The sequence below is a fragment of the Coffea arabica genome, chromosome 5c, assembly GCF_036785885.1.
Source record: "Coffea arabica cultivar ET-39 chromosome 5c, Coffea Arabica ET-39 HiFi, whole genome shotgun sequence".
NCBI lineage: Eukaryota > Viridiplantae > Streptophyta > Magnoliopsida > Gentianales > Rubiaceae > Coffea > Coffea arabica.
Window position 1 is genome coordinate 868,633 of NC_092319.1, and position 22,658 is coordinate 891,290.

At 35.5% G+C, this 22,658-nt stretch overlaps 3 protein-coding genes and 1 non-coding gene across 8 annotated transcripts; 3 read left to right on the forward strand and 1 right to left on the reverse strand.

Annotated features, from left to right (window-relative positions):
* The first annotated feature begins 2,382 nt into the window (after window positions 1-2,382).
* LOC140004318 (OVARIAN TUMOR DOMAIN-containing deubiquitinating enzyme 11-like) lies at window positions 2,383-12,593 on the forward strand. Of its 5 annotated transcripts, none has more exons than XM_072050382.1 (11): window positions 2,383-2,657; window positions 3,092-3,344; window positions 6,214-6,287; window positions 7,033-7,087; window positions 7,223-7,297; window positions 9,038-9,111; window positions 9,195-9,243; window positions 11,124-11,208; window positions 11,504-11,584; window positions 12,037-12,093; window positions 12,199-12,593. In XM_072050382.1, exons 2-11 carry the CDS (start codon window positions 3,120-3,122, stop codon window positions 12,240-12,242), a joined length of 819 nt encoding a protein of 272 aa, XP_071906483.1. In that variant the 5' UTR covers window positions 2,383-2,657; window positions 3,092-3,119; the 3' UTR covers window positions 12,243-12,593. The 5 variants fall into 5 exon arrangements, with proteins under 5 accessions (XP_071906483.1, XP_071906482.1, XP_071906486.1 ...); XM_072050381.1 differs by having other exon boundaries at window positions 2,385-2,657; window positions 3,087-3,344; XM_072050386.1 differs by lacking the exon at window positions 2,383-2,657 and adding an exon at window positions 4,744-4,804 and having other exon boundaries at window positions 3,142-3,344.
* Window positions 12,594-13,442: 849 nt separating this feature from the next.
* LOC140007598 (transcription termination factor MTERF4, chloroplastic-like) lies at window positions 13,443-15,337 on the forward strand. The gene has a single exon (XM_072050379.1). The coding sequence runs from the start codon at window positions 13,721-13,723 to the stop codon at window positions 15,278-15,280; it is 1,560 nt and encodes a 519-aa protein (XP_071906480.1). The 5' UTR covers window positions 13,443-13,720; the 3' UTR covers window positions 15,281-15,337.
* A 5,008-nt stretch (window positions 15,338-20,345) lies between these two features.
* Window positions 20,346-21,514, forward strand: LOC140007599 (transcription termination factor MTERF4, chloroplastic-like). The gene has a single exon (XM_072050380.1). It carries the CDS (start codon window positions 20,582-20,584, stop codon window positions 21,455-21,457), a length of 876 nt encoding a protein of 291 aa, XP_071906481.1. The 5' UTR covers window positions 20,346-20,581; the 3' UTR covers window positions 21,458-21,514.
* LOC140007910 (U6atac minor spliceosomal RNA) lies at window positions 20,370-20,498 on the reverse strand. Its single transcript, XR_011815356.1, has one exon. It is a non-coding gene; the product is annotated as a U6atac minor spliceosomal RNA (small nuclear RNA).
* Window positions 21,515-22,658: the final 1,144 nt, after the last annotated feature.

A 22,658-nucleotide genomic window follows, 5' to 3' on the forward strand; every position in this document is an offset into this window, starting at 1 on the left:
AAACCCAAACAAATCCCGTCTATCCCGTCCATTTTGCAACCTCTACATATGAATCATCAACAGAATCTATTCCTATGACCAAAGGCATGCATGCTGTATCGAAAATTTGAAGATATCCTAAGATCCGTTGTGATTAATTATAATAGTGAGATGACCTAGAGAACTTACAATGTGGTGAAACCTTCCAAAATCCACACGAAGCACAATTAAAATGTCAGAAATCACAAAACTTGAAAATGCTAGTGCGAAAAATGGGGGAATAATTTGTGTCTGCAACATGGAAGAAATCAATAATTGATGCATCATCAAAATGTCAATAAGTAAAATATTTGCATAAGCGTGAATTGTCAATTGCATAAGCAAATCGTATAGGAAAAGAAATTAAATAAGTCATACCTTGTTGATGTATCTACAAGTTCACAAACAAAAAGAGGAGCAATTGACTGCAAATTAATTTGCAGGAAATTCGTAATATATAAATGTCCAAAATTCTTATCTAATTAAACAATCTGATATTTTCTATCTAACAGTTTTTTAGTTCTCTTTTCTCCATTTTTAATGACTTTCACATCTTCTCCATACTCCTCATATAATATATTTCATCTTTTATATTAATTTGATTTAAAAATAAATATTGTCATTTTCATACCTAGCAATTTTAATCTAATTAAATCATAGGTTCTATTTCTTTTTTGGATGAAAAGATGCAAGGGAAAAATTGTCAAATTAAACTTATTAACCATTCAGTTATAAATGATTATCAAATAGTATAAATAGGTTCAACATTAAAATTCAGACATTTATAGATTTCTTTTTAGTGCTTAAAATTCAGCAAATTAATTGTTTCAGTACTCAGATTTCAGAATTCAGATACGGTTTCAGTAAACGGAACCTAAGTCATATATGAAAGAGAAAATCTAAAGAGATAATGATGAAAAATATAACTTTATTATATATACATATGATATCATCATTTAATATTTATTAACAAATTTAAAAGACCAATTGTAGTCCAAATAAAATTAAACACGAATATGGTTTTCAAATAGTAGAATAAAGTAATTGTTTATAAATAATATAGTATAATTCAAACTACATTTTAGATCTTATAAAGGTTCAAACTATGATGATAGTTTTTTTTAAAAAAATTGTTCAAATATTCCTCCCCCTTTATGCTTTACTACTCCCATAAAATGTAATGACGGAGTAAATAAGAATCATAAACAGTTTTGGTTGATTATGACTAGAGGTGGCAAATCAACCCACTTAACTAGATTTACCCATACCCGTCCATGAATAGATGGGTATGGGTATCTTAAATTTTTGTATATGGGTATAAATGGGTTACCCAATAAATTAAATGGGTATTATTGGGTAACCCATCAAACCCAATTAACCCATTTAAAATTCTCTTCCCCCCAAGTCTCTTCTTTTCCCCTACCTTTTTTTTTTCAAATTTTTCATTTTGTCATGATGTTAACATTATTATTATTATTATTATTATTATTATTATTATTATTTGTTGGTTTTATCTTATTATTTTATTTTTTCTTAGTTTGTTAACTTGCTCATTTTTTAGCATTACCAATTTATGATAAATTTTAGCCTATTTTCTTATCTTTATAAAATGAAATTTTAAATTTATATATGAAAAAATGTTAGGGGTTCAAAATTTTTGGATTAAGTTTTATATTAATTTTTATAGTACTTAATTCAAATTTTTATATTCGTATTATTCAATTATTAAATAATAGGTAATTTTGTAACATAGAGTATAAATGAAAAAAATTGGTAATTAAGTTTATTGAACATTATAAGTAAATATTTAAAACTAATGATGGGTACAAAGAGTGGTATAAATTGATAACTTAGTTTGCAAAAAATGAATTTAAATGAGTTTGCAAAAAGTTAAAATAAATGAGTTATAAATGGGTAATTGGGTTACCCAATTCATTTTTTGACTTACCCATTTATACCCATCTAATTAAATGGGCATAAATGAGTTGACTCACTTATACCTATTACCCATTTTACCCAACCCAAACCCGCCCAAGTCACCCATTTTGACACCTCTAATTATGACAGTTTTTCTACTAACATTTACAGAAAAAGTTATAATCTGCATAATGTTACTTGGTCTCAGAGGAAGTTGATGGAGTAAAATTGTACTTAAAGTGGAGAAAAGTTTGTCTTTTTTCTGTCGGGGGTGGGGGGAGGATGTAACAAAAAGTTTTGGTTGTGCGAAAGAAGGAGTTAAAGTAAACTTTTATAAAATCATACTAACCCAAATGCAATTTTTCAAAAGCTAGGGGGGCAACAGCCTCTGCTGGTTGCGTGTTTGGTTAGACTTTGAGCGTTTCGAAATGGTGTGCGTGGAAGTATAAGGCCTGATGACGGTCTTGCAGTTGAAGCCTTCCCACTTCCCTTCCCCGCAGCTACCTATTAGGCTATGACTTCTAAACTGCGTAATTTCTGATTGGATTGGCAGCAGCGTTAGCCTCTCCAGTTCCCCCAACAACCTATTACTACTGGCTTCTTCAATCCTCACCTCTTTGTATTGGTTGCTGTACTTCTTGGACGATTGTGGTGTTATCTGGTAGTCTATCTGGCGCCTGAGACCATCCCTGTTCGGCCCACCATAGAATTCTCAACGCAATGTAAGTATTATGTTGTTCAATGTCGCATGCCCTCCTCGCATTTCTAAGCATCAGCAGACCCACCCCTCACCCTTTAGTTTACACTTGATACTGCTAGCTTCTTTTCTCAAGCTTGTTCTTTTCTTCTTGCCCATTGCTGATTTAGTCTGTTGTGTTGTGTTGTTGCAAAATCTTAGCTGGATTGTTTTATTTATGCCGCATGTATCTTTTCTAATTTAGTCAATCCCCGGTTGATTACAATCGTGGATTTCCGGATTGATTCTTTTCTTGTCTTGGTTAATCGTCTTTCTAGAAGGTTTGATTTTTCTTTTTATTTAATTTTTTCCCTTTTTTTTGCTAATTTATGTTGAAATTGATCTCTCTCTCTTTCTCTCTCTCTCTCTTTGGGGGTGATCAACTACTACTTGTTTTAATAGTTGTATCTTTTAGTCCAGAGTTAATCAAGAAATTGAAAGTTGGGACATGGAAACGAGTGGTGGAGAAAAGTATGGAATTGCTGGTAGGGCAAGCGCCACCAGCTCTCTCTCAACCAGCTCCAGTTTGTACAGTTCCGGCGATGATAGTACAGAAGATGACCCTGCAATCGCTGCAGCCTTAGCAGAAGACGGAAATTCAGCCAACATTAATAATACTTATGGGCAGCAGCATAGGCTTGGCAGGAGGCTTTCCCATTTGGATTCAATCCCTGTATGATACTGAAACCCCCTTTCTCTTCTTCTTGCTTTCATGAAATTGAATTGATTTCTGTGTTCTTTGTGCTTGTTCTTATGCCTTACTCTTTTAATAACTCGAGCAACCGGTACTTCACTACTTGGTGGATTATCATGCTATGGTTTTTGGGCATGTTGACATCATCTGGTTGGCTGCCTGTCAATAAGCCATCTGACTGATCAATTTTAGCACAAAAAGTTATGTCTTCATTCATTTTGCTGCAACTTGCTAATTTCTGAAGCAAGATCAAAATACTTTCCTTTTGGGTTCATTACTTCTTCCAGTGGTATACCATTTCTTGTGGTCTTCCTCATATTCTCTAAAAAACTTGATGCCAGATCACATGAACAGTCTCTCAAGATTTCCAAATTTTCCTCACACAACGGACACACAGAGCCCCCCCCCCCTCTCCCTCTCTCTCTCTCTCTCTCTCTATGATGTTATGAATCATTACTAGGATTGGCAGATGCAGATTGAAGATAGCTGCTGCTTGTGTCATGCCTACATCACTTCTTTTTTCAGGACGTGGACTGAGATGCTTTTCCTTATTCTTCCCAGGCCATATCATCAAGCATATTGGATACGTTCTTAAAATGTTTCAAACTTATAGGTTTCATTTTTGTTTTTTTTTTGGCTTGTGCTGTAGGAAGGTCATCTATACACATGAAGTGATATCAGCAAGCTGACATAGTTAATTTTTCATGAAGTAGGATACATACAGATGCATGATGCATCTGTTTGATTAACAAAATATTGCGACTTTTAAGTCAGTGTTCTGATATCATATTGATAGATAACTGAATGTTTGAAGTGTATGTCCAGAAACTTGGAAGTAGTAGACGGTTAATAGGAGTAGATAGGTTGTTGATGATGTAATTTTCCATGTGTTCGAAGTTTTGGTATTCTTTTATCTGATCACTGAGGTTACAAATAGTAGAAGTTGTTGTTGCCTGATTTCTTGCATTTTCAGGGCTTGTCTGTTGCATAGATTTTAAGAAGCTATACTTTGTGGCTTTGCTTCAAACCTTTTTCACAATCTGGCATTCTGTGATACGCATCTAAGTCCTCAGACAGACATCACAAGTTAATAAACTGTTTTGCATTATTTTTGTGTTCGAGACATGCAATAAGGTATTTGTAATGCTAAACCTTCTTGGAGACAATTAGTTGACTGCCACAGTCCATTTGCATCTTTTCCTACCATGGTTATATGAAACTTGTTAGTTTCTAAGCTTTTTTTCTCTCTCTCTCTTCATATGTCCTTGACTAGTGCGGATAAATGGTTTTGTTAGCTTTCTGAATCTTTTGAGAAGTAACAGTATATTGTTTCATCAGAAAAGGCATGCTAATAGTTTTTGAATCTTATGGTCTTCAGGAGAACTCCTGGAGAAGTTTCCAGTACTTCCACTGATAACAAGATTTCAAATTCCAGCCAAGTAATTGTTCCTATTAATCAAGACAATCTTGTGCAAGGTCATTCAATGAGACTCCTGAAGCAACTTAAAAAATCCAACTAGAATTATCACTAGCAGGGTCACCCTATGGTAAAAGAAAGCTTGTTTCTTTGAAGTTAAAGCTGAAAGTGATAGCCGTGTGAACCTCTAAGGAAAGAGCTAGAGCACAGTAATGTTCCTGGTTTTGCAGTTAGGTTGGTTCATAAATGTTGAACTTGAGAGCAACTGGTGATCTTGTCTGTAAAGTGTAAAATGTTTTAGTGATTCTTTAAAGATACATGTAAAACCGTAGAAGTATAAGTTGGATTTGAAGGACAAAGTTTGCATCCTTTTAGGTGATGGCCTCTACTTGCGATTATTTGCCTCACATGGTGTTATGCTACCATCAACCTGACACCAGATTTTCACCTTTGCTGCTTCAATGGACAGAATTTATTTATTTTTTATTATGATTCCCTGTTGATTGACTGACAAAGGTTTCTTTCTCAAGGTCTTTATAATTGCAAACTGATTTTTGGTTAAAAAATAGAAAAGAAAAATGAAAGGAATAAGAGCAAGAGCAGAAGCCAATATGCTCATCGTGTATATGTATCTTTAGATTGTTTCCATCATTAGCATGTAATTCTAAAGGGATCTGTGAAGTATGTAATTGGGAAGTAAGAAACTCTGAAGATTTTTACTTGACTGCAGCATTTACAGACGGTATTTTTCTGGTTGTGGAGCCAAGTTAGAACCTAGTTCCAAAATATATTTTGGGAGAGAAGCACTTGGAATACAATTGTTGAGTAGACATAGATGAGAGTTAAGCACTCGGAGTGTCCTGTATACTTTAGAAATAGAGAGAGATTTAATTGTGGTAAAACAGGGGAAATTAAAATGAGAAAGGCTGCCCTACGGTAATGTAGCACCTCAATGAGAAAATTGAAGAGGGAAATGACCTAAATGATAAGGAAGACTGAAGCATCAAATTGTATAACTGATAAGATTAGTGTCAAAGTTAAGGCTAGAAATATTAGAAGAAAGAATAATGAGCTATTAAAATAATATAGTATATTGTTTGACATTAAAGTGTGGCTCTAAAGTTAAAGGAGTATAGAAAGGTAGGGTACAAGTAAATGATCTTTGATTCCAGAATGAAAATTCAATCAGTTAAAAGTCATCTTCATAGATTCAAGGTCTCTTTTGAATTTGCCTTTCAACCCTTGTCCTATTTGCACGATATTGCTGCTGTTTAGATGGAACTGACATTATATTCTTGGCTTCTTGTCATCCCTTTCACTGCATACACTATAATTTTCTTTTATTGTCTGTTTGAAAGAATATTGTATTGGCAACAAAATGACCTTTTTAAATATTGTACTTGCATACTTACAGATTCATTGTATTGGCAGCACACACCCCGGGTTAACAATGAAATACCTGATGCAAATGATGCAACATTTGATCATGAGAGGCTTTCTGAAAGGTTATTTTTTGTCACTAGATTTTCTTATAAAATACCTGGTGCAAATAATGCTAATTTTAGAGTCAGTTTTCATTTGTGCAGTGTTTATACAAGTTATTCATCAGTTTTTCCTGAAGTCATCTGCTGATGATAGCTCTGCAGATAGTATTGCCTTGCGTGATACTCTATGGACATGTGATTTTAGAATTTTGTTGTTATATGTACTTCATGAATCAATTTCTTTCTTGTAAGGATCATTGAATGAACTAAGTGTCACAATAATAGCTTTGCATGAAGAAAGTAACTGGATAGCCTTTCAGTGTACTCTATTAAATGGATAGCCTTTCAGTGTACTCTGAGGACGTGATTTTAGAAATCATTTATTCTGCACCTAGTCAAGTCACATGTCATTTACAAGTTTGTTCATGTTTCTGAGTTTTTCTTTGTTCTTCAAATGGACAGTGGTTCAGTGTTCCTTAGGAGCACAGTTCGCCATTCCAAATACTAATTTGTTGCCATGCCTTCTTAACTGCACAAAATTTTTTCTGCCTCCACTATCATCTTAACATTATTCAAGGTCTGTCCAGTGATTCCTTGAATGTGGTATATTAATTTAAGAAGCAAAAATTTATACCCTCCTATGGAAATATGCAGAATCAGTTTAAGAGCGTAGTCAAAGAATTCTTTCTGGCTGTTTTTTCCCACATTAAGTTTGAATTATGCATTTTATAAAATGTACCCCACAATGGGTTTATCTACTATTCAGGTTATCAACATATGGTCTAGCTGAATTGCAAATTGAGGGTGATGGAAATTGCCAGGTTAGTCCCTTTTACATGACAGGCTATTGATGGTGACGCTTGGGGTTCTCATGAGTGTTCGAAATATAATATGATTATGGCTGCATTTGCTTTTCTTTTGAGATTTAAAATTTTTGCCTCTACTTTTTTGGACAGTTTCGAGCTCTTGCAGATCAGTTATTTCGTAACCCAGATTATCATAAACATGTCAGGAAGCAGGTTGTCAAGCAGGTATTGTTTAGTGACTACCAATAGGATTTTCTTCTTCTTTACTCAATATAGTTAGTGCTCAGACACCTTTCTTGTGTTATTGTTCAATGATGTGATTGGTTGAGTGACCTTTTGGATAGACAATTTAGTCCATTGGCCTAAATCGAACTTTTAATATTTTAGTAACCATTCCGATTGTTCTAGTCTAATTTTAACACCTTCTATTTTATCTTAGGTAATCTTGATGAAATCTTGAACCTGGACAAAAGTTTGATAGAAATATCTTTGCAATACCTACCACTTGGAGATCAGTGATATGTTCCAACATGATATTGTATAAACAAACTCAAATGTTCGTAAAAGCAATAAACAAAAAAAATGAGTATGATTTCTTGGCACATTGTTATGGAAGTGTACAACGTACACATGGAGGCAGAATACAATATCTTACCATGCAAAAGAAATTACAATCAAGTTGCTCATAAAGATCTGTATTAACATGCATTAATGGTTTTTTTTTTGTCTATTGAACATTGAAAATTGGCATTCTTCAGTAGATTTACAATAGGTATTACTACTAAATAGGTTGTTTTTATTTAGTAATGCCATAGTGGAATGCATCAAATGAATTCTGTTGATGTTTCAATTATTAGAATACCCTTGTTTACTGAAGGTATGATGCTTAAACCCTTCTTTAATCGAAAATCATGTAGTGTTCTTTTCATTGGAATGTATCATAGGTCCCTGTCTTGTAACAGATATAGATTTGAACCTTTGCATTGACTAGGTTTATAGTGCTTCATATGGTTCTCTAACAGATGAGTTACTTTTATTCAAAGTTGAGGGTCATTTCTGATGAAGAAAATTTTTAACATGGATCTTGTTTTATATGATGGATTATATGTAGTCTGCGGAATCTACTTGGATACCTAGGAATAATGGTCTTACAGTTCTATAGTTGGCTGTAGGATGCAATTCTGTTTCTGGAATAAACAACATTAGGAAGTGAATCATTCTTCATGGGGGAATGCTACTTTGAAGCACTAGCAATGCTTGACACTCAAATCTACAATTTTCCAAAGAAATATAGCACACACTTGCCTGCGTTTTATGACCTAATGTAAAGGTCGTATCTGGTATTCTATCGAAAGTACAAGTTTAAAATGATGGTCATATGTTGTTGGAAAGTCTTTTAACAGTGATCTAAGAACTGGATGGACAAGCATGAAAAATTCCTTATTGTACACCAAAGATCCCTGAACAAAATGGTTATTTGTTAGAATTTTCTTGAGTTTGTACTTCATCCATGACTAGGAAGAGGGTTTATGATTAGGTGAGTGAGCTTGTATCGGCTGCTTCATTGAACCTACGGAAATTCAGTATTTTGCTGTTTGGCTGTTTACTCAGTGATATCTTTATCTTCCTATAATTAGATAATTTTGCGATTGATAAAATTCCTACACATTTTAATGCCTTTTGGGGTTATGTGATGCTCTTCTGCCATGAGTATTGATGCCTTTCACAAGTGATATCTTTGTTCCCAACCTTAGTTTCTGCCCTTACAGAATCTACCATAAGCCTTGAAAAGCCACTAAAGTATGTCAGTAGCTCAGCTGTTTGTTGCTGCATGTGCCACCACCTTCTCTGCTGCAAGAAAACATATATTGCAAGATATTGCTTATCTTAAAAGGACAATTAGAATTTTCTTTTCTCATTAACTTTTGAAATGATCTCATACTTGTTTGTTGGTCTATTTTTCAGCTCAAACGTTTCAAAAGGTTATATGAAGGTTATGTGCCCATGAGGTATCAAGATTATCTCAAGAAGATGAAAAAGTAAGATATCTGGTTGTTAAGCATTAGTTTGCTTTAACGTCCTAGTTATCTGCATTATCTCATTAAGTTGTGTTTCTTTTTAGGTTGGGAGAGTGGGGAGATCATGTCACGTTACAAGCAGCTGCAGATAGAGTAAGATTGATCTCATGTCTTGTTTTTTCTTTCCATTTATTTGCCTTCTTTCTTCATTTTTCGAAATCTTCAGCCTTTCTTTTTGCTTCCCCTTAAATTCTCTCTGTCCTTTTTGTATTTACTCATATAAATAGATTTTAGGATGTTTTGTTGCAAATTTTACAAACAAGAGATAACTGATGAAGATGTAGTATTGATTTCTCCAACTTCTGCTTTTGACTGATGTTGGTTATTTTTTCCAGTTCACACCATAGACCAGGAAATTTGACTTTTTGCAGAGTTCCAAAGTGCATTTAGGTTTCAATGGATTGCTTAGCAACTTTAGACCTTGGCATTTCAATTTAGTGATAAATCTTTGGCATAATCTTGCCAAAATGTGATGTTTTCCTTCTTATATGGTGTGTAGGGGTGAAAACATTCTTTATATGGCAGAAATCTTGCTCTTAGTTGGAATATAAAGAAGCTGATGAACAAGTTCTGTCAATTAGCCATGGTTGATACAACGTCTTAACAAGAAACTTGGTTTGGTCAAGTATATAAAAACTGACTAGCATATAGTGCTAACTATAACTTGCTAGGAGTAAAAACATATCCCAAACAGAAACCATGTTCTGCTGAAACTGTTCTTTGCAAAATCAACTATAGCATAAGGATGTTTTGTCCAGTTTGTCTGTTTTTCCACCGAGATAGTGGAGGATATTTTATCTCACCTTTCGTATTTTGTTCTTTCTGTATTCTTTGTAGCTTGTTTAGGGCATGTGCCCCTTAATTACTTGTAGTAAACTTCATCAGTAGGACTTACTTTTCATATTTGAAACAAAAGAACAAAAAGCATCCCAGTTAGGATGATCCCGACTGTATCACTGATTCCCATGAATACGATTATTATCTGGTAACTTATCAAATTGTTGATTGGCTTGACCTTTAAGTAAAGTCCTATTTGATTGAATATAAGTATTATTCATAAGTAAATTTGACACAGATTATAAGAGATACTGTTGCATGTCTTGGTAAAACAAAGTTTTGCTTAGTCTGTTTCTCCTTTGGAACAAGTCCATGTACATAAATTATTCAAAAGCCACCACAATAAGGGTTGCTGCAGCTTAAGGGAATGCATAAGGAATGCCATACAACAAGATTTTAGCCCATGTCCTAATCCTAGCCAAAGTTCCTATGAGCACCGAAACAAATGGCTACTTCTTCTATTCCCAGGAAGTATACAAGAGAAAGCAGAGTGGTTTTAACTTTTGACTGGACTTTTCACCTTTGGAGTGCTCTTTGATACTCTTCATGCCATGTCTTCTCTTCAAATGCTCCCTGAACCTTATGTGAATAATAAATTGATAACAGAGCTAGGTTGAACAATTAATTGACCTCTTCTCTGCTTTGGGCAGAAAGAGTTAAGCTGACTGGTCAATCTAATTATTTTTGTTTTATTGAAGTTACTCTAAGAAGCCTTTATAGTTTATGTGTTCAAGGGCATGATCTATTAATACATAATAGTTTTCGCATAACATGTCAATCCTCAACTTGAAGGTAGTGAGTTACGAAGAACTTTGTTCTTGTTTGCAACTTCAGTATTTTGTCCAAAATTTTCTCTGCTTTGCAAATGGCAACTTTTTTAAGGAACTTACTAGAACTAGGAGCACTCATGACAGTTCATACAGAAATTAATCCGTGTCCTGTATTTAGTCTTTCAGGGAGTCATGAATTTGCAAGAGATGTTAAAATTTTACATTGAAGAAGTATCAGATCCAGCAAATCTGAATTTTGCTTCATATCCTACATGCCTTTGGGGAAAATTGTGTTTAATTTCTTCACAATTTGTTCTGCAGTTGCTTTTTGCAGATTTAACTCTTGACTTCTAAATGTGCTTGCAGTTTGGAGCTAAAATATGTTTAGTCACCTCATTTCGTGATACCTGTTACATTGAGATCCTCCCAAAGGACAAAAATCCTTCGAGAGGTACATCCTTAGTTTCCTTTATCCAATCTACACTTGCTTTCCTTATGTATCATTAATGATGCTTAGATTATGTAAAAGCTTTTGGTTGTTGACAGTCTTCTATTAATGACTATAGAATGACTCAACCTACCAGATATTCTATAGATATTTTAGGGCAGCAATAATTGAACTAGAGATATTGTAAAAGCACTACACCAAATATTAGTTGGCTGACACCTGCAATACCTGTTTATTTGGTTGTGGGGAAGAGTAAAGATAATAATTATTTGGGACACTTGTGAGACTGTTTAAGCAGGTGATGAATTTGGGGATAACGGACTCATTGAAGCACTCTTGAATGTAAAACTGAAAAAAGGTTTCACCACAGCTGTTGAAGGTAGTTGAATTACACGATTTTTTTGCTGAGAGATTGATAGACTTCTTTGTTGGTTCTATAATTTTTATGTCTTTTTCTCTTGAAGTCAGTATATCTTTTCATATGGCTAATAGTAACTCTGAACTTCAAACTTTCAATGTCTCAAAGCTTGATGATAATCCAACTGTTTATCTTTTTTGCTTTTATGGTTAAGTTGTTCTTCAAATTTCTCACCTTGCAGCCGGATGATTGATTTTTCCAAACTGATCTTTGTGCTGAACTTAATTCTTAAGCTTTATCGTATGCATTGAAGATCCAAGGGACAGAAGAGGGTAGACAGAAAATGAAATTCACTCATATAACCACCTACATATTTGAATTATGTCATTTTTTGCATGAATTAAGTACTTATGTTTGATTACTAAAATTTTCGTTTGGAATTCCTTAGAGATGCTTGTCTTTTGTACTTTCAGAGATATGGCTGAGCTTTTGGAGTGAAGTGCACTATAATTCCTTGTATGAAACTGGAGGTGATGGTGTTTTTTCTTATTATTTTTGTCCCTGAGTTCTTAAATCAGGATTACATACACGGGTGAAATAACTAACACATGCATCTTTTCCTGCATGCTTAACAGAGGTTCCTACTAGAGTACCAAAGAAGAGGTTTTGGCTCTTCTAGAGTCAAGGTGGAAGCTTAACAGTTAACTCTCTATGCTGTACATCTGAATAAAGTGCCTTGGTCATGTGGACATCTTTTAATCTCCTTTCCTGCCTCCTGAAATGCTTGAATTCATTCATTGTGCAACTGGTTTACCGAGATCCTGTAGATAAATATACTTGTAACAGTTGCAAGTGTTTATCTTGTGGTAACATTTCTTGAGAGTTTCTGCAAGTGTAGTAACAAAAATGAATGGTGTCACCAGACGTAATGGCTGGTAAAAGATGTCCAGGAACCATGCTGTAAATATTATGGTGTACACAACTTACGTGGACATGTTTTGGTTGAGAGTAAAACTCCAGTTCTCTTGTACTTTTTGGCTGTTTTCCTTGTCATTGATACTGTAGCAACTAAATAAATTTGGGTATCATGACAGCCTTTGACCTGTTGTAGTTCTTTCCCGACTCCAGTCGCCAGCTCATGGTAGTACCTGGGAGCTTACGGTTTCATGTTCTATTTCACTCCCTGACGGGGTTTTTTTTGGCCCTTCTCTCATGGTATTACTTCGCCGTCGGTCGCTCAAGAGTATTTAAGTTCTATTACTTTTTCTTTTGTTGATTTCTGACTTTCCAATGGAATATATTTCATTGGTACAATAGAAAGTAGTAGCTCTCTATTCCAAGTCAAAATGGTATGCTTTTGTCTCGGTTAGAGTTAGGATTAGGGATACAAACGAGTTGAGTTGAATCGAATTTCGATCTAATCAAATTGAGTTTCAACATAATTTTACGAAACTCAATGAGTTCAAAATGTCAATCTCGACCTTGAACTCCACTCAAATTGGAGTTAAATTCGAGATAGAGCTCGAGTTTTAAAAAACAAATTTATTATTATTTTATTTTTAATAAAATAATAATTTTTTAATAAATAATAAAATATTTAAAAAATATATGTATTTTTATTATTAATATAAATATATACATATATATATATATATATCATCGAGTTCGAATCGACTCTGAAGTTAATAAATTTAATATTTTTTATTTCGAAATCGACTTGATCTTGATTTCGATGTTGTTGATCGGACAGAACTCGAACCGCTCGAGAGCTCTGCTTGACCCGTTCGCGGCCCCAGTTAGGGCTAAGCAGCAAAAGGCCCACTTCCTACAAACTACGAAGGCATCACTTTCTCTTCTGAGTTCTGACGGAGCACCGATTACGAATTTAGTTGTACTAACCAAAAGAACTGAAAAACCGGAGCCGGGCAGGGCGGTGGGCTTTGGCAGTTTGGCTGTGGCTGTCTTCTATGACTCTCTTCGTTTCACGGTTCACTCTCTCTGCTCTGCCATTGCACCAAGTAGTTTCTCCCAGTCCCAATTCATCACTGCAATCCCAGTCCCGTAATCTTTCTTTCGCTTGGTGTAAGCATGGCTATCATTGATCTTTCTGCAAAAATGCACATTTACAACTCATTTGTCCATCTTTCCTGATCTCTGATGCTTGACGTCGTTGCAAAGATGGCCTCAGTCTTGAGAAGAAAACGACCTGTAACTTCATTTTTTCTTGACCTCCCAAAGAACAGTCCGTTTGCTTCAGAATCATTCCTTCGTAAACCCTCCCAAAACCCTCATCCTCTAACGCCATCTACCAGTTACTTGAACAATAATAGGGTTCAATTTATTAGGCCCTTTTCAACCAAATCTACTGCCAAATTCCCCGAATATCAAATGCCCTCTGTTTCCTGGGGCGTGATACAGGGGCGCAAAGAGAAACTCGTCTCGCGTGTTATAATTTGTGACTACCTCAAGGGTATAGGCATAATCCCTGAAGAGTTGGAGGATCTAGAATTGCCATCTACCGTTGAAGTCATGCGCGAGCGTGTGGAGTTCTTGCAGAAGCTGGGACTCACCATTGACGATATTAACGAATACCCCTTGATGCTAGGTTGTAGCGTGAGGAAAAACATCATTCCTGTCTTGGGGTATTTAGAAAAAATTGGGATCCAAAGGCCTAAACTTGGTGAGTTTGTTAAGAATTATCCGCAATGCCTTCACGCTAGTGTTGTAGTCGAGCTTGTTCCGGTCATCAAGTTTCTGAGGGGGCTTGATGTTGAGAAGCAGGACATCGGTTATGTCTTGATGAAGTATCCCGAGTTACTGGGATTCAAGCTTGAGGGGACTATGAGTACTTCAGTGGCTTATTTAGTTAGTATTGGGGTTCATCCAAGGGATATTGGTCCCATGGTCACTCAATATCCCTACGTTTTGGGGATGAGAGTTGGGACGATGATTAAGCCACTTGTGGATTACTTGGTTTCTCTGGGGTTGCAGAAGAAGATTCTGGCTAGGATGTTTGAAAAGAGAGCATATTTACTTGGATATGACCTTGAGGATACTGTGAAACCAAATGTGGAGTGTTTGATTAGTTTCGGAATTAGACAGGAAGCAATTGCTTCAGTCATTGCGCAATACCCCCAAATTCTTGGATTACCTCTGAAGGCTAAATTGTCTTCCCAGCAGTATTTCTTCAACCTAAAGCTTAAGGTTGATCCTGATGGTTTCGCTCGTGTTATCGAGAAAATGCCACAGATTGTGAGTCTTAACCAGCATGTGATAATGAAACCTGTGGAGTTTCTTCTTGGACGCGCAGTTCCAGCAGAAGATGTAGCAAAGATGATTGTCAAGTTTCCTCAGCTAGTTGCTTTACAAGTTGGGCTCATGAAAAACAGCTATTACTTTTTTAAGAGTGAAATGGGCAGACCACTAAAAGAGCTCGTTGAATTTCCAGAATATTTTACTTATAGCTTAGAATCAAGGATCAAACCCAGGTTTCAGAGGTTGCAAAGCAAGGGGATAAGCTGTTCTTTGGCTTGGTTTCTCAACTGTAGTGACCAAAGATTTGAAGAGCGACTCCATGGGCATTACATTGAGGCAGAGAGTGCTGGTCCGTCATTTTTTATGGGTGGGAAGTTGGAGTTACCAGGAAATGAGATTGTATCAGAAGAGGAGGATGAGAGTGATGACGAAATACTTTATAGACGCACTGTCTCTTTGTAGTTTTTTTTTTTGATCTATATTATCTCATCTATAATATTACTAAAGGATTCATTCTCATGTCTTTTGTTTCATTTCTTTTTTATGCTTTTTTTCTGTTCGTTATCACTTTCTTTCTTTTTTTGATGCTTGTTTCTGTTTATTACTGCAGAATGCTTTGAAGCCAAACTTCAGATGGTTTTGTCTTATACATTATTCTGTGATTAGCATTCATAAGTTGGCCATGTGTATTGTTGAACCCATTCTGCTTACATACTTGATTCACTGAAATCCTTTTCTTAGCACTTCCTGTTCTTCTCTGCTTTATCTTCTTTCTGTGCCATTTACACATCCTCTACCGAAACTGAGTACTCCTCAAATGAATAATCCAAGTAGCTTGTCTTAGCCTTAAAATAGTTTTCATACAGATGAAAAGTTTTTGAAGTCTGTTTGTATTAGCTGTTGGTTTTCTATTGATTGTCTCTTAAATTGTTGACTAAGATACTCTTTAAGTTTCAAGATGCAGCATGTTTGAGAGTAGAGCTCCGCTTGGATGGTGGATAAAATTGCAAGTAACCTGATCAAAAATGTTTCATATGCTTAAGGACAATGAGCATATGGATTTTTATTTGAAGGACATTAAGCTTGCAGTAACCAATCGAATTTCTACTTACTGAAGAAACATTCTTTCTTAGTAAACCTTGAAGGTGATTGAATGAAAGTTTTGGGGATCACTTATCTCATTTCTGATATTATGGAGGTAAGCAAGAATAAGTATCAGCAGCTAGTTTGATTTCCTGATCAATGAATCCTTATGATCGTTCTGCCTTATGGTGATAACATTGGACACTTTGTTGTTTGATACATGTGAAATTACATTCATAGTAGATGGGGGTTCTCTTTTCTTTGCCAACAAAATCATGTGTAATAGTGGCTTCTATAACAAATAAGCACTTGTTTCTCCGACTTCTGAGGCAAGCAGTAACAGTTAGTTCATTCTTTTAGAATTTTGGCAAATTAATATCCTAAATATTTTTCTGTCTGGTTTCATCATTATTAAAGTGCAGCACATAGAGTCCTAGTGAAAAAGTCTGACTTATATTGCCTGCTCCAATCTGCTTCTATTATGTCTCTTCTCCTTTTCTCTCCCCTATATAGCTCTGTACTAAAAGATGGATTTTCTGTGTTTTGTATTTGTGAAATCAAGTTCTCTTCTTTGTTGATCATGCATCACTGTCGTATGAATGCTGTTTGTGGATTTGTCTGCCTGATTCTTTTTTAGTTCCCACAGAAAAACCAGGAACTCATTCTGGAGGAGGTAGCCATACCTGAGATGTGCCCCAGGAAATTTCTTTTTGTTCTGTGATTTTAGACAAGGTAAAGCTTTCTACCACAAACTCAGACACATACAGGATGAAACCGTCACCACATATTTAACATATTTTAAAACGATTCTGTTTTGGTGATTATTTCGCTTTAAGTGTTCTTTGCTGATTTTATGCATTCTGTATGCATAAAATATTGAGGTAATGAAGATTTTGCTGAGGATGATTTGTAAGTTTTAGGTAGCGATGAAAATTATTCATTTCTTCTGGGATAATGGTAAGGAGAGATTGGTAGAGGGAAACACTGTAATTCCATTTTCTTAACCTCAGCCGAAAAAAAAATCTGAATTAGAGTGGTCCAATTATTCAACAATTCACTGATTTTAAAGTCTATGGACTTACCTTCAGATGCCCATAAAATAGTATCCTGTTATACATGTTCCATCGTGGTGTTTCTTTGCAGTCTGTGTGGGAGAGTTAGTCCAGAAGTTAACTTGCAGTCAGACATTCCAGTAAAGGTCTCGAATTTTGTTTGGAGGATGATAAAGTTTAATTCTGCCTGTTGACAATATTTGAAGGAGGAAGAGTCTCTGATACCTTCTATATGAGGTTTCAGAGAGCCAATAATGCTTGTTTCCTCTGAGGGTGTGTTTGACCCTTTTGACTAGAATTTGAGTTCCCAATTCTAATCCCATTGTTTGATTGTAACTTTGGTTTGTTATGTTGGAACTCGTATTTAATTGGATATGTGTCTTTTCAACAAAACCAATCAACTATCTTTATTAAGTATTTTGACAAGTTAGCGTCCCAAACTTGTTAATGCAGTACCCCTCTATCATCCTTCCGTTGCAAGTCTATGTTTTATCTGCAAATATCTGTTTTTAGATCCATTATCATATCAGATCTCAAGTCTCTCTCTCCCCCTCTCTCTCTCTCTCCCCCTCCCTCCTTCCCTTCCTCCCTTTAATCCTTCCATCACAAATCTGTGCTTCTATGCAAATACCAATTTTACATCAATTATCATTTTTTACTCAAGCCAACTAGGATTTGTGTTAGCACATTAATACTTTCTTATATTCTTTTCCTCCCCCTCTCTCTATATGTATGCCCAATTCACAATGATCACCACTTGCAAAACCCTCTTTTTCCCTCCCTACTCAGCCTTTCAGCAGAAATCTGCATTTTCATGCAAATATCAATATTACATCAATTATTGTTTCTATCTCTAGTCAATTCTGATTCGTGTTGCTACTTTTATTATGTTGTTCTATTTCTTTCCTTCTCATAGCTCATTTCATTTTTATCCCATATGAGTTAGGATCTTGGTGCAAGGGAAATTAGTGCAAGCTTTAAATGAATCTTTCTGGATTCAATTTTGAAGCCTAGGGGCAGTGGATGATTAGTGTTTTGCAATTTCTGATAATAAAAGGAACTCCTTTAATGTATGTCATTTAGTTCAACTTTACCTATGCAACTTTGCACTGATCAGATTTTCATTTAGTGCTGTATTATACTTGCATGAAAGGCTACCAATGTACAAGGAGTTGTTTCTTTCTGTTATTATCATTTTTTTCTGTATTTTCTTTGATAACATTCTTAGTTTGCATATGAATTTTATTGACCATTGATATTTTTTGTGTTTAGTTAGTCTACCATTTACAAAGAATGTTGGCTTTATGTGACCGCACAGGTTTCTTGATTCATGAGCAATATAGCTAGTTCTTTGGGTCAATTTATTGTGTTGTTTTCTTGATCTATATCAGTTGTGCTTATTCAACTATCTCATGCTTGAAACAGTTTAAGGTATAGAGATGACTTTCGATTTTGCTTTAGTGCTAAGATCACTAGGATGGCTAAATATTTGGTTCTGAATATATGTGAATCAACAGCTTGTAAGTTGCTTCCAATCCGGCATGTATTCAATTTTAATTCAACAATTTGTTAAAAAGTCAAATTGACTTTTTCTAGGCCGTTTCAAATGTAGATTTGGCAACCACTAGGAATTCATAAGCATTGGTATTTACATCTTTTTTGACTCACTGTTCATTCAAAAAGCCCAAAACTTTTTTTTTTTTTTGTGTTCCAGGCCCTGACATAGAGAAATTTCCTGAATGCACAAGGCATTGTGGATACTAGACTTGCTTTACCAGCATTGAATGTTGGATTTTTGGGTACTATCCTTCTTCTATCAAAGGAATTTTTGGGTATTTTTATTGCTTGTATCTCTGTAGGTATTTGTTGAAGTGCAAGACTGGGTCTTTTGGTGATGTTCTAATTTGTACCCTTTTGGTTCTTTTAGTAGTCTTGAACTTGAAGTAATCTACAGGGATCGGCTGCTGATTAGTTTAGCATTTGCCTTAGTGATGTTGGATTTAGAGATTTGAGTATAATCTTTGCATATGGGCATAATGATGGAACTTCTTTGTGTGGTTCAGGTCATTTTGTCAAAAGCGGAATAGAAAAGAGTTCTCAGAGTTTTATTGTTTGTATTACAGACTCGTTTGAAATACGTTTGTTACTAGAAATGTCTAAGCTTTGACAGCATGATGTAGCAAAAGGTTTGTTTGAAATTCATTTGCCGATTGAAAAGCCTAAGCTTTAATGAGATAAACTGATGTAAGGCTTCTATGATATTGGACTGTTGATAACATCTTGGAATTGGGCTGTCAGGTTCTATGATTTGTCTGTGTAAATCAATTCATCTGATTTTTAAAAGAATAATTAAAACATAATAATTTAGCATTAGATAACGAGTACTTAATTATTTGTGGTAGCTCTCTTGACCTTCATGCTGCGTTGATCTTTTGGCTGTTCAGCTGCTCTGACCTCTCAAGTTGTTAGTTAACTTGCTGATATGTTTTACTCAGCATTTCCTTATGGCGTGCAATGTCTTCTTCTACCATCACAGGATTCCAGCAATTATTCTCAGGAATCTAAAGAGCACCGGGTGTGAAAGCTTCAAGGTGCTGATCGAAAAGTTACTCGAGGGAAAGAGATGCAGAGGAAGGGAAGATTCAGAGCTCCTTGACTTGTGTGACATTCTAGTGTATGTAACAAATTTTTTCAGTCAATCTATCACAACTGCAACAGGCATTGGAAGATTGATACTTATGATTCAGCAAATGACAAGATTAATCTTGATAAGGGCTTCTATGTTCGATTCCGTTTGTAGATGGCCAAACTCTCTCGAGGTTCTTGAGTTAGTGGTAAGGGTTTCTCAGAATCTGCGTTTCACTCATTGTTTTTGCGTCCATTGCCCTTAATTGGGGCAAAGGGTTTGGTTGGATCAACATTCTAGATAGCAAGCAACTAAGAGCAGCTATACACTAGATTATTGGCGGGAAGCTTTTTATTTGCCCTGCTTTCTTGTAGTAAGTTTTTTGTTGATAAACGAGGAATTGGATCTATTTCAAAACTCTCAAATTATCAACTTTCTTGCTTATTTAAGTATCTCAAAATAAAATTATCTGTATTCCCGAATCGATGGGAGCTGAACTGCCATCAGACCAGACGAATGTATTACGTACCCGTATGGATTTAAGCCACTTAAAAGTTACAAGACGTATATTGTAACAAGAAACATTAAAGGCTACGATAATCGAGTAGTGGCCAACAGCCTAAATAGTCTTTGATTTTTTTAACATTTAGTTAATATATGATTTTCTAAATAAGCATTTGTTGTTAAGCTGAAAAAATAATTGGCTGTTGGTTTTTCCAACAGTTAGTTAACATATGATTTTTCTAGATAGACATTTGTTGTTAAGCTGAAAAAATTTAAAAAAAAAAAAAAAAAAATTGGGTTAGAGATCCACCGAAGTGGGTAGCCTTAACCGGATGTGTTGGTAACAGGTAAAGCCCGAAGGCTGTTCCCGTCCCTGTCGGGGGAGATGCCAACCATCTCTCCTTTCTACGAACACGGACAAAACTGGAGCATTGGGCTCTTTTATTCAGGTTGTCATCCGTTACTCCGTCCGATGTGGGATTCAAGCTTGAGGGGACTATGAGTACTTCAGTGGCTTATTTAGTTAGTATTGGGGTTCATCCAAGGGATATTGGTCCCATGGTCACTCAATATCCCTACGTTTTGGGGATGAGAGTTGGGACGATGATTAAGCCACTTGTGGATTACTTGGTTTCTCTGGGGTTGCCGAAGAAGATTCTGGCTAGGATGTTTGAAAAGAGAGCATATTTACTTGGATATGACCTTGAGGATACTGTGAAACCAAATGTGGAGTGTTTGATTAGTTTCGGAATTAGACAGGAAGCACTTGCTTCAGTCATTGCGCAATACCCCCAAATTCTTGGATTACCTCTGAAGGCTAAATTGTCTTCCCAGCAGTATTTCTTCAACCTAAAGCTTAAGGTTGATCCTGATGGTTTCGCTCGTGTTATTGAGAAAATGCCACAGATTGTGAGTCTTAACCAGCATGTGATAATGAAACCTATGGAGTTTCTTCTTGGACGCGCAGTTCCAGCAGAAGATGTAGCAAAGATGATTGTCAAGTGTCCTCAGCTAGTTGCTTTACAAGTTGGGCTCATGAAAAACAGCTATTACTTTTTTAAGAGTGAAATGGGCAGACCAGTAAAAGAGCTCGTTGAATTTCCAGAATATTTTACTTATAGCTTAGAATCAAGGATCAAACCCAGGTTTCAGAGGTTGCAAAGCAAGGGGATAAGCTGTTCTTTGGCTTGGTTTCTCAACTGTAGCGACCAAAGATTTGAAGAGCGACTCCATGGGCATTACATTGAGGCAGAGAGTGCTGGTCCGTCATTTTTTATGGGTGGGAAGTTGGAGTTACCAGGAAATGAGATTGTATCAGAAGAGGAGGATGAGAGTGATGACGAAATACTTTATAGACGCACTGTCTCTTTGTAGTTTTTTTTTTTTATGTATATTATCTCATCTATAATATTACTAAAGGATTCATTCTCATGTCTTTTGTTTCATTTCTTTTTTATGCTTTTTTTCTGTTCGTTATCACTTTCTTTCTTTTTTTGATGCTTGTTTCTGTTTATTGCTGCAGAATGCTTTGAAGCCAAACTTCAGATGGTTTTGTCTTATACATTATTCTGTGATTAGCATTCATAAGTTGGCCATGTGTATTGTTGAACTCATTCTGCTTACATACTTGATTCACTGAAATCTTTTTCTTAGCACTTCCTGTTCTTCTCTGCTTTATCTTCTTTCTGTGCCATTTACACATCCTCTACCGAAACTGAGTACTTCTCAAATGAATAATCCAAGTAGCTTGTCTTAGCCTTAAAATAGTTTTCATACAGATGAAAAGTTTTTGAAGTCTGTTTGTATTAGCTGTTGGTTTTCTATTGATTGTCTCTTAAATTGTTGACTAAGATACTCTTTAAGGTTCAAGATGCAGCATGTTTGAGAGTAGAGCTCCGCTTGGATGGTGGATAAAATTGCAAGTAACCTGATCAAAAATGTTTCATATGCTTAAGGACAATGAGCATATGGATTTTTATTTGAAGGACATTAAGCTTGCAGTAACCAATCGAATTTCTACTTACTGAAGAAACATTCTTTCTTAGTAAACCTTGAAGGTGATTGAATGAAAGTTTTGGGGATCACTTATCTCATTTCTGATATTATGGAGGTAAGCAAGAATAAGTATCAGCAGCTAGTTTGATTTCCTGATCAATGAATCCTTATGATCATTCTGCCTTGTGGTGATAACATTGGACACTTTGTTGTTTGATACATGTGAAATTACATTCATAGTAGATGGGGATTCTCTTTTCTTCGCCAACAAAATCATGTGTAATAGTGGCTTCTATAACAAATAAGCTCTTTTCTCAGACTTCTGAGGCAAGCAGTAACAGTTAGTTCATTCTTTTAGAATTTTGGCAAATTAATATCCTAAATATTTTTCTGTCTGGTTTCATCATTATTAAAGTGCAGCACATAGAGTCCTAGTGAAAAAGTCTGACTTATATTGCCTGCTCCAATCTGCTTCTATTATGTCTCTTCTCCTTTTCTCTCCCCTATATAGCTCTGTACTAAAAGATGGATTTTCTGTGTTTTGTATTTGTGAAATCAAGTTCTCTTCTTTGTTGATCAT

Coding starts and splice junctions, on each gene's coding strand:
- LOC140007598 (XM_072050379.1), top strand. CDS start 13,721: ATGCTTGACGTCGTTGCAAAGATGGCCTCAGTCTTGAGAAGAAAACGA.
- LOC140007599 (XM_072050380.1), top strand. CDS start 20,582: ATGAGTACTTCAGTGGCTTATTTAGTTAGTATTGGGGTTCATCCAAGG.
- LOC140004318 (XM_072050382.1), top strand. CDS start 3,120: ATGGAAACGAGTGGTGGAGAAAAGTATGGAATTGCTGGTAGGGCAAGC. Junction 11,585..12,036: donor TTTCACCACAGCTGTTGAAG/GTAGTTGAATTA, acceptor TTGTACTTTCAG/AGATATGGCTGAGCTTTTGG. Junction 12,094..12,198: donor TTCCTTGTATGAAACTGGAG/GTGATGGTGTTT, acceptor CATGCTTAACAG/AGGTTCCTACTAGAGTACCA.